Source organism: Triturus cristatus, chromosome 2_1, assembly GCF_964204655.1.
Source record: "Triturus cristatus chromosome 2_1, aTriCri1.1, whole genome shotgun sequence".
Classification (NCBI taxonomy): domain Eukaryota; kingdom Metazoa; phylum Chordata; class Amphibia; order Caudata; family Salamandridae; genus Triturus; species Triturus cristatus.
Window position 1 is genome coordinate 34,795,384 of NC_140581.1, and position 12,737 is coordinate 34,808,120.

The following is a 12,737-nucleotide window of genomic DNA, read 5'->3' on the forward strand; positions in this document are numbered from 1 at the left end:
GAGCCATCAGGCCCTGTCAGCTCAGGGATGCTACGGTCTACTGCTTGTGCTCGGAGGCATAAGCCAGCGTACGGCCCGCCTTATTACCCCCAGTGTGGTATTGCTGTTTCACCCTAAGGAGTGCGTATTCTGTCCTACCCATGGCTAATGTCTTTCACGGTCTCTGCCCTGCCATCAGCTACGATGAGTCGCCAGTGATCTGGATTGCGTATGGGAGATTTCCTAGTCTTTAACCTAGTTTTCTAATTGGAGCCGTTTGTTGCGCCTGTCTATTTATCCCATATGTGTGTATAGCAATGAAGTTGCCACACATAACCACCTTTAAAGTTTCTCACAGAGTTGAAACAGCAGTACCTTGTACATTGTTAAGCTGTAAGAATGAGCCAATAGCTGTTTAGAAATCTGTGAGTATGTGGTCAAATGTGAGAAGCTTCAGATTGAGTCACCAGATCTTGGGGGCTGGCAGGTCATTGTAGGGGTGTATCTAAGCACTATGGGAGAATGATCAGAAAGGGCTGCAGCCCCAATGTCCGTGGACGACACCTCCTGTGTAATACGTGGAGAGGTAAGAAAAAAGTAGATACATGCTTATGTTTTCTGTGCATCGGAGGAAGAAGTGTATTCTGTATTTGTGGGGTGAGTATGCCTCCATACGTTTGTGAGACCCGCATCCATCAGCCACTGACTAGCAGCCGGTGTAAGACCTCTAACTTGACCCATCCTAGGTGTGAGCCTATGCCTCAGCACATGCATTACTATATTAAAGCCTCCACCCATAACAACATCCACATCTGGTGTAGTTAGCACTCGGCTCAGGGCATCCCTAATAAAGGCTTCTTGATGGTCATTGGGAGCATATAGCTAGAGTAAACCAATGCCCTGTCAGGTCTATATGCAAAGCCCACAACGTGCCATGTAAATCTCCATAAACCTGTGTCCCCCGTCCTATTGTGTTGCCTGGAGTATCGCAAACCCCTCCTTCTTGACAACCCCAGATGAAAAATACTGGTGGTCAAATCAGCTTGAGCACATCCATCTCCAGGTCACTTGAAGCAGGTCAGTCTCCTGCAAAAGAAAGACATCACACTTGGCATCTCTAAGGAAGGAGAGGAGTGCCAGGTGTTTTACAAGGGCATTATTCCTCCTTGTGCCCCACCCTCTTTAACCTCTATGGGCCCCCCCTGGCCGAGTTGGTGAGATCTTTTGGGTTCTAGGTGCTTTGCTATGCGGACGACACGTAAATCATTGTTTCCATCTCAAATGATTTGCAAATGGTCGCAGAAAAATTCAATCAATGCATGACCAGCACTATCTGTTGGATGAAGGGTAACTCACTTTAATACTGACAAAACTGAGGTCCTGGTATTTGGCTCACAGAGCTCCATCTGGTCAAATGCCCGGTGGCCTACAGATTGTGGTCCCCTCCCTGTCTCAGTCAGGACAGCGACAAACCTGGGAGTTACTTCCAACAAGAGTCTGACCTTTGACGCTCAGGTCAGCCGTACTGTCAGCACCTGCTTCTATATCTTAAGAACCCTCAGAATGGTGCTGGCATATATTCCACCTTAACTCCATCCGTCCACCATCATTGTCCCAAGCTGTATTCATGATGTCTTCTTTTTGGTGATAGTAACGGAAATGGGTAGGGATATCCTGGGGCTGCACTGGTGTACTGACCAGGCGTCCGGTGCGGTGAGTGCGGTCAAGAATGATCTCCTTGTCCACAAGCGATGGCACCACATGATCAAAGAGACGGACAACAAATTCTTCAAGTTTACCAGGTGCCACTTGTGAATGAATGCCTTTAATGCATATATTCAGATGTTAGGACCTGTTTTTGAGAACCTCCAAATGATAGCGTAACTCCTGGTTCTTGTTCCGCAACTCCAAAAGTTCACAGCAATGGTCATCCAGCTCCTCCTCACGGAAGTCCTGGCCCTGTTCTAGTGAATTTGCTAGAGCAGAGTTTTCAGTTTGAAAATTAACTGGGTTTTGAAGCTCTGGCATGTCTATTTGTTATATTAATTTATTAATTATTAATTATTAATTATTTGTCTTGTGTAAGTGTTTATACTAATCAACTCGTTTGTTTTAACAAGAGAGAATTACACGTGGGAATGCATAAGTGTGCTGTTTAACAATAATGTGCATGTTTTCATGTTTAAACGTTGCTGAGTGCTGTTTATTTTTTAAGCACGAAACGCTTTTTCGAATTAATGCTTTTTTATGTTGCAAGAGCTAGATAATTGCATACACATAAGGGTATTAGTGGGGTTAACACTGTTCAATCACTATGCTGTGGTAACGTTGTTTTTGTCTCTTTTAATTAAGATGGTCTATTGTGGCCTATTGTGGCCTAAACAAAGATGGCCGATTGTAAAACCTGGCCTCGAGTAGAAATCTGTGACGAGAGAGAGCCTTGCTGAATATGGTCTTGAAGTCAGCTGACCACAGTCCTTGCTTTGCCTGGTTGAAATTTTCCGTGAGGACAGCAGCAGTTTTGGGCGATCTCCAAATGAAATGAAGCGTCCTTGGCAGCTTTGGGAAACAAAGGAGCTTTAAAGAAAGACTCTGAACTGTGATCTCATTGCCGAGGAGACGTGGAAGTTGCAAGATACAAATGTATTTTTTGGTTCCTGTTCCGTTATGTTTATTTTGTGATTTTTCCTGAGCGGAGATTTTCAAATGTAGCGATGCTACATCCTTTCCTTCTCGCTTTGCTCAGAGGTTTGACGGAAGAAGTTAATACAAATTATATTTTCCTTTGTTCGACTTGCTATAAGAATTGTTAGCCTAGAGAGGGTTTTTGCCACTTGCCATTTGCCTTTTGCCGCGTTCCGAATCTGCGTTGGTGAGGATCGTTGCTGAGAGGACTTCGTCTTGAGAGACTTTATCGAGAGACTTGTCCTGACCCGTTCTGACATTTAGCTAGAATAGGTAACTATGAGAAAAATAATTTATTCTGATTGATTTTCTTTGACTAATTTTAGATAAAGCAATATAATTTTGAATATGGTGTTAGTTATTATTTCTTGTCAATTATTGAGTATCCTATTTTGATTATTATTGTATAGATTGTTTAGATTATGTTTAAGGGCAGTCACAATAACCAGATCTTATCGACCCCGATATAGATGCAGGGTGTTTAGGAGTTTTTCTTTCCACAGGTTATTGCTGGTAGAGTATTTGAGCGTATGTTAGTGAAATGGGCCCTAGTGTGTGAAGAATGTATGTGCGTGCAACTATGAGATTACTCTATCCGTGGAAGTAGGGATATTATATACACCCTGATCTCTATCAAATTCACTCTCTGGCCTAGATCTTCCATATTACCCCGTTTGGCCTTAATCTCTGTGGCTGCTTATGGGCCGCAAATTCATCTCGAAGAGTCCCAAACAGTTGTTCCAGAAAGGACCTCATTATGGGAGCCTCACCAGAGGTCGCCTACTCTGTCCTAGAACCCTTGGTAGGTGACATAGTTGTGGGTGCCTCAGGAATCTAGTCTGCTTTCTTTGCCAAGTTCTTAGCAAAGTGGTCCTTCCTGGAAGGGTCTTTCTTAGTGTGACATTGGGCTGGCATAGCGAGATGGGCGATGGCCACAAGGAAAAGAAGTTGGCCGCCCCAAGACACTTCCAGATATATTAGAGGCCAGATAAATCAGTCCTGTCATATACAGAGGCAGAGCACTCCAGCAGATGGGGGGTCCCTACTAGTATAAGGTATGACTGAGGCATTGTGGACTTCAAACAGTGTATGTAAATGCACACAAAAGACCCAGGGTATCTACTGCTGGTTAGTTATCCTAAAGCTGTCCCCCGGCCAATGGTGACTACACAAGGTCCATGTGGTACCAGTACTCCCCTCTACAATACACCAATCAATGATGGTGGGGCTTATGTTGCTGGTAGGTTGTAGAGGGAGGGATGGGAAGTCACATGCTGCGCTCCTAAAGTGGCTCAAATCGAGTCGGCCCTTCACTAGTACACCTCCAGCAGCCACGTGGGTGAAGAAGCAGGTGGGAGATGAAGGTCAGTCACTGAGACAGGCCAGCCCACAACCAGTGGGCTGCAGAAGGTTCACACAAGGCAGACCCTCATCTCGCACATCACCTCTCCCCCGTTGCACAGAGCAGAACCAGACAGGATGAGCCAGGCCTGTAAGGGCGGAAAATGCCTCTCGCCGCAGCGTGCTGCACGGCTTTAGAGATTACAAGGCAAAGGTAGGTACCTAGAGTGTCACCGGTCCCACTGTCCATGCAGGCTAGCGAGGGGGGGTTCCGGCTGCCGGCACGAATAGAGTGGGGTGCAAAAAGGGAACAGGATTAGTTGAGTCCCAGCCGGGGTCATATGACTCAGAACACTGGCAGCAGGCACCAAATGGTTGAAGCATGAAAATGCTAACTAAAAAGTGGCATTTCCTGAAATGTGATTAAAAATATGAATCTGCCATTAAAGAGGATCTTAAATTACAATTAATTTGAGCCCAAACATGGCATTCCTACCTGTTCCCAATAAATAAGTTAGCACTTAGTAAATGTAATAAGGTAACCGAAAGTTATTCAATGGGAGAGATAGGTAATTAAAAACTTACTTAGGAGTTTTTCACTACCAAGACATGTAAAATATAGACCCTCATGTCCTACTTTTGAATTACAATATACCTTGCCCTATGAGCTGTTTTAGGGTCTATTTAGGGTGACTTATATGTATTAACAAAAGGAAGAGTCAGACCTGGCAAAAGGTTTATTTGCTGGAGTGATAAATTCAGTTTAAAAGTCCACTAAAGTCTGGAATGGCAGGCCTGAGTCCTATTTTAAAGGGCTACTTTCGATGGCACAATGAGTGCTCCAGGCCCACCTCTAGCATTTAGGGGCCTATTTATGAGATTGTCACACGGTGCAGTGCAGCAAGTCACCTTGCTGCACAGCACTGGGTGACAGGGAAAGGGCAAGAATGTGTCTTATTTAAGGCAATAAGGCACAGTACTTCCCTTTACACTGTACTGGCGCTCTTTTGACAGCCTAGGGGCCAAAGCAGGCACCCTTGCACCATGTTGCAAGAGTGCCTGTGTTGCCGGCAGGATTGTTTTTGTGCACAAAGAGATATCTTCCTGCACAAAAGCAATCCTGAGAGGCACATTCCCCTATGTGTGCTACAGAATGCAGCACACGTACAACGAGGAATTAACAATAAAGATATTTCCCCTCGTTATGCCTGGGAACGCGTATCTTTTTGGCGCATTCCAAGGTTTACCTTTTCTGGTAAATCTGGGAATGTGTCAAAAACCATGGGAGCTGTGTGGGAACGCCTTCCCAAGGCACAGTAAGGCCATGACGTGATTGGCGCTTCGTTGCTTTACTCCAGATTTATAGAGCAAAGTGGCCTTGCGGCTTCATAAATCTCACTTAAAGTTTGCGTCAGGCATGTACCACGTTGCATGATGCAAATGTGATGCAAACTGAGTCATATAGATGCCCCACAATTTACATGCCCTAAACTATATACTAGGGACTTATAAGTAAATTAGATGTGCCAATCAGGTGTAAGTCCATTTTACCATGTTTTAGGTCGAGAGCACAAGCACGTTAGCACTGGTCAAGTGCACAGAGCATTAAAGCCAACAAAAACAAATTCAGAAAACAGGAGGGGTGAAGGCAAACATTTGGTAAGATACCACACCCAAGCTGTCAGGTCTGAAATATACTTGTTTCGACAATTACAACAAGACTCTGCCTACACTCATTAATTCCATTGAATTTACCATAATTTCATATTTGGTTGATGCACAAATGAGTGTGTCTTTCAATGCTAACTTGAACGTCACTGCAGGCTGTTCCATGCCTGTGTGACATCGGTGAGAGGTTAGATGCCTGACACGTCTCAAACTTAACAGTGACAAGATAAAGGGATTGATTATTTGTGGTCCACCAATACTATGGCCATCCTTGTGGTGGACCTCAGAGCTTGGCTCTCCTATCTCCCCTGTCTCCTCTGTAAAATCCTTTGCTTCCATTGAACTCTGCCTAGATTTTTTTCTGGACAAGTTAGCCAGGTGGCCTCCAGCTGTGTCTTTTACTTTCGGAGTCCATACAAGATGATTCCACTCTTTAATGTTAACTCTAGAAAGTCAGGGTCAAATCCATTATTCTATTCTACCTGGGCATTGGAAACCCTCTGTCTCGGACTGCTTTTTTTTCTTGCATCATCTTCAAGTAGTCCAGAATGTGGATGCATGCCTCATTCCGCACCCTCCCTCTGCCTACTTCTCAATCTCTGCCTTTCTAAGCCTCTCCCTGTGGCACTGGATCTATCTTGAAATCCTTGTGCCCATGCCACTGAGCTTTTCAATCTTCAGGACTCTCCTACCTCAGACATCAATTCTCTCACGGAATGCCCGCTGTGCTCCTCTGCCAGAAGATGTCTTATGATTTCCATGCACATTCTGATTTTCATTGATTGTTTCATCAGACTCTTCCCTTTTAATCTACAGAGTGATCAGCACTCATGTATTTACTTGTTAGTTCAGTAACCAGAGTGATCAGCGTACTTCTTTTCAGAATGATCATTTTAAATGAGCCTTACCTTAAGAATGATCAGGAGAGACACACACAAACTGTGACTTTGTGTTCAGATTAATTAGCCGGATTGTATTATATGATTATGATTTAGCTTTGGAAGTGATCAGTACCACAAGCTATGCCCATTTCCCTTTATACTATGGATATGTTTCCTCATTCTCCCTTCATAATTATCCGCGAGAACAAGCTGTCCATCGTATCTTAGGAATGATCAGCATGGACTAACTGTCATAAAAGTTTTATAACTTTACTCTGTAAGTGCTGAGCATGAACACGATCTGCCCTTCTACTTGGAGTAATCAGCATGGACACGCCCTCTACCCTCCCTTTATGATGAACGAGCTGTTCCATTTCATGTTAAGACAATCAGCAAAGATGTGCTCTACCATATCATTTTTGAGTGATCATCGACAATCTCTTCCCCAAAACTTCACAGTCATCAGTATGTGTAATTCTTTCATCTACTTACATAATCAAGTATACAACTTTTCCATTTCCTTCATAATAATCAGCATGGCCAAAACCCCTTCCAAGTTCAAGAGATCTGCACAGGTGCCTTTCATCCTTTTGGAGTGATCTGCATGGATAATATATCTGTCTCATGTGACAGCATAGGCATTTTCCATGGTATTTTTACAAGGATCAGCATGCACAATTTCCAATCTTCAGAGTGATCAGAAGAGACAACTTCTCCCCATTGTCTTTCTGATTGATCAGCATAAGTGAGCTCTCAGTGCCTCCCTTCATGGTGATAGGTATGGTCAAGGGTTCCTGTTTCCCTTCATTGCCGAGCACGAGCAAGCTTTGCCTTCTTACCTTCAGAGTCACCAGCATCGACAAGAACCTCCTCTTGTCACCAATAAGCACGGCGTTACTGATGATGGGCACCTCCTGTTTCAGAGCGTTCTCAATAAGAACTGGAGGAATGTTCTCGCCTCCTGCTGTGATAACCAGTTCTGCAATCAATCGGATACAAGCGCTAATTATATATTGGCCATTGTTCAAGTACCTTACAAAAAATATTAAACCCACATAACGGAACTGAGGGCAGCCCCAGTCTTTGAGCCCTATTTGTTGCTTGTTCTTCGTACTATCAAATGTATATTCTCCCCTCACATGACAGGTCTCTCTTGCAACCTCATTATCCTTGATAATCATCAGAAGATGGAAGGAAGCTCCTTTCCACAAAATGTTTCTGGTGGCACTGGAAGTACAAGCAAAATCCTGAATAAACTTGGAATAAACTTCTGCCGTTCCCAAAAAACACATGAACCTCTTTCTTTTTAATGCTGTGAACTGGTTGTCTTTGGAACGGACAACATTCTTTGAAATCACATGACCTAATGGGTTAACTCCTCCCAACAACATTTGCGTTTGTTAACTTTCAAAGTAAAGCCCTTATTTTTTGAAGACTTCAAGCACCTATTTATAGAATTTCTGTGATTTTTAGGAGTATCACTAAAGATAAGCATGTCGGGCCCGATTCACAGAACTAATTTAAGACAAAATCCTAAACTTACTACCATTTGGTATTCACAGAAGGCTCTTACTCTTTTCGGTATTCACAGAAGTTAGGAGTCCTAACTTTACTACTCCTAAACTGAGAAAAGTCCTAACTTTAAGACTTTCGGTATTCACAGAAGGCATTTAGGAGTCCTAAAGTTAGGAGTCCTAACTTTACTACTCCTAAACTGAGAAAAATCCGAACTTTAAGACTTGCGGTACTCACAGAAGGCATTTAGGAGTCCTAAAGTTAGGAGTCCTAACTTTACTACTCCTAAACTGAGAAAAATCGTAACTTTAAGACTTACGGTACTCACAGAAGGCATTTAGGAGTCCTAAAGTTAGGACTCCTAACTTCTGTGACTACCGAAATGAGTAAGTGCCTTCTGTGAATACCAAAATGGTAGTAAGTTTAGGATTTTGTCTTAAGTTAGTTCTGTGAATCGGGCCCGTCATCTTGGAAAAAATTGCTCTAGGCATATGGAATAACAAATTTGTCATCAACATTAGGAACACTGCAGAGGTGGAACACAGACCAAACTACTTACGGTAGAACCTGAAACTTCCAAAAGGAGTTATGAAAGAAGTGAATTTCTTGGAACCTTCTGTCAACTTACCCTGATTGCAAGAAGACATTAAGTCCAATGTATTAAAATATTTTATCTCAGAAAGTAGAGCAATATTCTCAATTATGATAGATAAAAGGAAACAGTCTTCCACTTTTCTCTTATTAGGCTGTTCTTGAACTGGTCTTGCAGAGAAATAGATATGTTTCTCACATTCCAAGTAACAAAAACAGTATTAGGCTTTAAACAGATGCGTGCATATAACCCATAACACAACCCGCTTTATCAGAGAAAGTATCTGGAAACATCTGAGTAGCATGCTAGGGAACAGAACTTGGGAATTAACGCTTCTTACTGAAAATTGAGGAGTGGAATTAGAATCACGATAGATGTCTAATAACCTTTGAAGAAGCCAATTAAGGATAGTATCACATTTGACCAGCACATGTATTTTTGCATAGTATGGTTCCTTCTAAACTCTATTGTAGCTTCCAAATACCTTATCAAGTCAATGGGCTCACCATCATAGCTAAACGGAAAAACATCAGGTTTATGTTATAGCCCTTTGCCTTTGAATAAACGAGAACAATCATAGCAGAAATCAAAGAAAGGCGTGCACCAGAGTCCAAAATCATGTTTCCAGTCTTACCATCTGAGGAAACCGCATTGGATGGGTTTTCACAGGGAACTTTGGGAATGCAATTGTCATCATTGCCAACCTGAATTGCAACATCTTGACCCTCAGAAGAGATTTAATCCATTTTCTCTTTCGCAAACACTTTTGAAGCACTTAGCAAATCGTCCCCTTTTGCCACAGGCTTTGTAAACAGCTCTGATCGAGGACATCACTTGCTGTTGGTCACATGACTGGGACCACCAGGTAACTTTAGTTCTCGACATAGTGACAGATTTTGGGGTAACTTTCAGTTTAGGGAAACGTTTTTTACAGAAGCAACACTATCTTTATAAATCCATAATTCCTTCATGCATGCCATAGAATGCTCAGCCCGTTTAGCTATGGTAATAACTTCAATCAACCTGGGATCATCTTTAACCCAGAGTTCTTCTCTGATCTTATCATTATTGCACTTCAACACAAGATTATCCCTAATCCTATCTTCAACAAAGTCACCAAAATTACAAGATGAAGCAAAATGTCTTGGGGCTGTAGCATAATCTTCTAAAGCTTCATCACTACCTCATTACCTCATGCAATAATAAAAATGCACCCGAATAGTAGATAATCCGGGTAAAATATGTATGTTCAGCTTCTTTAAAGCAATGTCAAATTAATTTGAAGAGGATAATGTTGAATCCAGGTCATCACCTGATAATTAGGAGAAATTCTCAAATGTTTCTTTGGTCCTCTGCTCCTAAGCAATGTATATGCACATAGGTTTTATTTCCAGAAGACATATTGGAACCACAACCCTTTAATTAGTTAATAAATACTTTTTCCCATGTGGATTATCGCAAAATTGGTTTCACCAGGTGATTGCAAGAAAAAACTGAGGTGGAGAAATGTTTTGCATTTTGAAATATGTCTAAGACACCCTAAAAATATTTTGTAATATAAAAAGAAAACAAAATAAGACCAGAGAAAATTAAAAAAAAAACACCCGACAAGATGCCAGATTTAAAAGACCAAGCCTGTAAATAACTGAGTTAGAGTAGCCAACAAATATAAACTCACAATAGTGAAATCAAGTTTATGTTTACAGCTTTCAAGATGAAGAGATACATCCAAAATGTATTAGTTGTAAAACACACTGCAAATTCCTTTTGACAGAGGTTTCAGATAAAAACTTTCAGTTTCTGCAGACATCCTGTAGAAAGGTGGAGGCAGAAGCATGTAGCCAATAGAAGAGAATCTGAATTGACACTTGAATTGATTGCCCAATGATGAACAGCAGCCAGGAACGCCCACTATGGCGTACAGGGAAGCGTAATGACCTAGGTAAAGAAAAGTAATACAGCAGCACATGCAAAGGTGTGAAGGAGAAAGTCTTCACAGGAGCGTGGTTACAGCAGTTCCAAGCAGAATGCGCTCGAGACGAATGTCGCAATGACATCCATAAGTGCTCAGAGACAGAGCGCGCTCGAGCCAGACGACTGCGGACATAGGGCGTAATAACACACTCCATCCAGGAAAGGAGGAATCCTTGCAGTAGCACTGGTAATAAGGCATGAAAAGCAGCACTGTTGTGTTTATACTGAAATGTACTCGGGCCACGAGAGGTTGGCTATGATGTAAGTTGGAATGTTTGAAGGTCATTGTTGTGGGAGTGCATGCGGATTCTATTACTGTCAGTTACTTATGCATTGCTGAGGAGATTGGATGTGTTGGCCGAAACTCCTTCTTCACTTATTGAAGGAATACTTGCTTGCCCATCAATTTTGGCGACAATTGAGCTGGCAGACCACAGCGTGCTGGAGGTGCAGTTATCAAAGACTACCATCTCAGCATCAGCTTTCCAGCCAAAGATGTACGTGTCTTTACAGCAGAGAACAAATCTGGGTACTTTGGCAGTGAGTGGGGGCCAACACGGGCGCCGTTTGCACTTTTTGGGCCGAGCAAAGACAGCGCGCATGCGCTGTCAGCAAGACCTGTAGTATTCAGGAAACGAGGTAGCTCCCGTCTGCTGCTTACCATTTGTTCAGTGCAGTGTCGGTCTTCTTTGCTGCCGCGTAATTGGTTTAGGCAGCGAACGTCACGTCTGCTTTTTCCCAGTGCAGCACCGATCAAGTTCAGTTTTGTTACGCATAGACAGTCTAAGTGTTATTTGGGAAACTCTTTTTTTGGTTAATTGCATTGCTTCATGCTTGTGTCAGTGCTTGCTGCATGTCTGAGTCGTCCCGCCACCCACCCTCTGTGTCGATCCCCCCACCGCCACCCACCGTCGCTTCTTGTTTGTCCTTTCGTTTTTGTCAATACCAATGTTTTGTTTATAGCATGTGGAGTCTGGCTTCAGTTTCCTTGAACGTTGCAGAAGTGCTTGTTACTTCATTGCTTGTTATGTTGTTGACGGTTTCTCTTAACCTGAGGCTGACAGAGGCAGGTAGGTGTCCGTATAGCACCTTGTGCCCAGTGGGGCACCGGCCTCAGCAGACGGCAAACTGCATCACCAAGTAGTGCCGAGAACAGCCTTCGGCATTTAAAACTGTCAGCCTTACTGGTGGCATCCTCTTTATTTGTGTAAGTGGTGGGGGGTGATGCATTGCCCTTACAGCAAGCCAGTGTAACCAGCCCGATCCTCGCTAACTCTGTAGAAAACCTATTCTAACTCATTCGATGTGACACACCAGGAAAGGCTGGGGGTTTTTAATGCCATACTGTCGACATTTACGTTGCAGGGTCTGGAGTCGAGAAAAAAAACTCTGTAGTCACAATGTGCTGATAAATGGGAAATGGGGAGTCAGAGTTTGTGGTTAAAGAAAGCTTGCCCAGTCTTAGCTGCAGTATGACTTAGGGGAGGGGGCATGAGGGGCAGGAGGGTATAGGGTACAGGCAGCTGTACATCTCACTTGTGGACTATGTACGTGGTCTATGCCAGCTGGCAGAACTGCACCCATTGCAGTGCCGATTGCATGTAATAATTGCTGTTCAATGGAGATGCCCGGCTAGTGGATGGGACTGGCCCGCTGTTTGTGCCCACAATAACGTGTTCTAGTCTCTTGGGGTGCTACGGTTTTGGGAGTGGCGGCATGTAGCCCAAACACGTGGTGAGCATTACAGCCTCCGGGTCATTTTACTGCCCCTCGCTGCCAGCACTCTGGGTGGTTAATTACAGGAAACGCATCTGCAGATAAGCAGGTTGCATAGTTTATGTCCAGTCCAGGAAGCTTTCTTAGCACCGATTCAATAAAGACGCGCACCGTGTGCCCTGGGGTATCCTGAGTATGGGGAGGCAGGCGGGGCCACAACCAACGCATCAGCAGCTACATAGCTGTCTGTAGTGTGTCCCAGGTTTGGGGTACTCTCTCCACTGGAAGAGAGGGCTTGACTGTGCTGCTGTGTTCCATAAGTAATTGAGAGACTATAGGTAGTGCCCACCACCCTTCGTTGGTGAGGGCGGGACTGTCTGTGCCGC

At 43.5% G+C, this 12,737-nt stretch overlaps 1 protein-coding gene across 1 annotated transcript in view; it reads right to left on the reverse strand.

Annotated features, from left to right (window-relative positions):
• Positions 1 to 12,737, reverse strand: part of LOC146863661 (long-chain-fatty-acid--CoA ligase ACSBG2-like) — a 570,849-nt gene that overhangs the window by 35,320 nt on the left and 522,792 nt on the right. Inside the window, exon 11 of the mRNA XM_085627754.1 lies at positions 7,394 to 7,533. Within this exon, the coding sequence (XP_085483880.1) occupies positions 7,394 to 7,533 (140 nt within the window). The remainder of the gene's footprint in view (positions 1 to 7,393; positions 7,534 to 12,737) is intronic.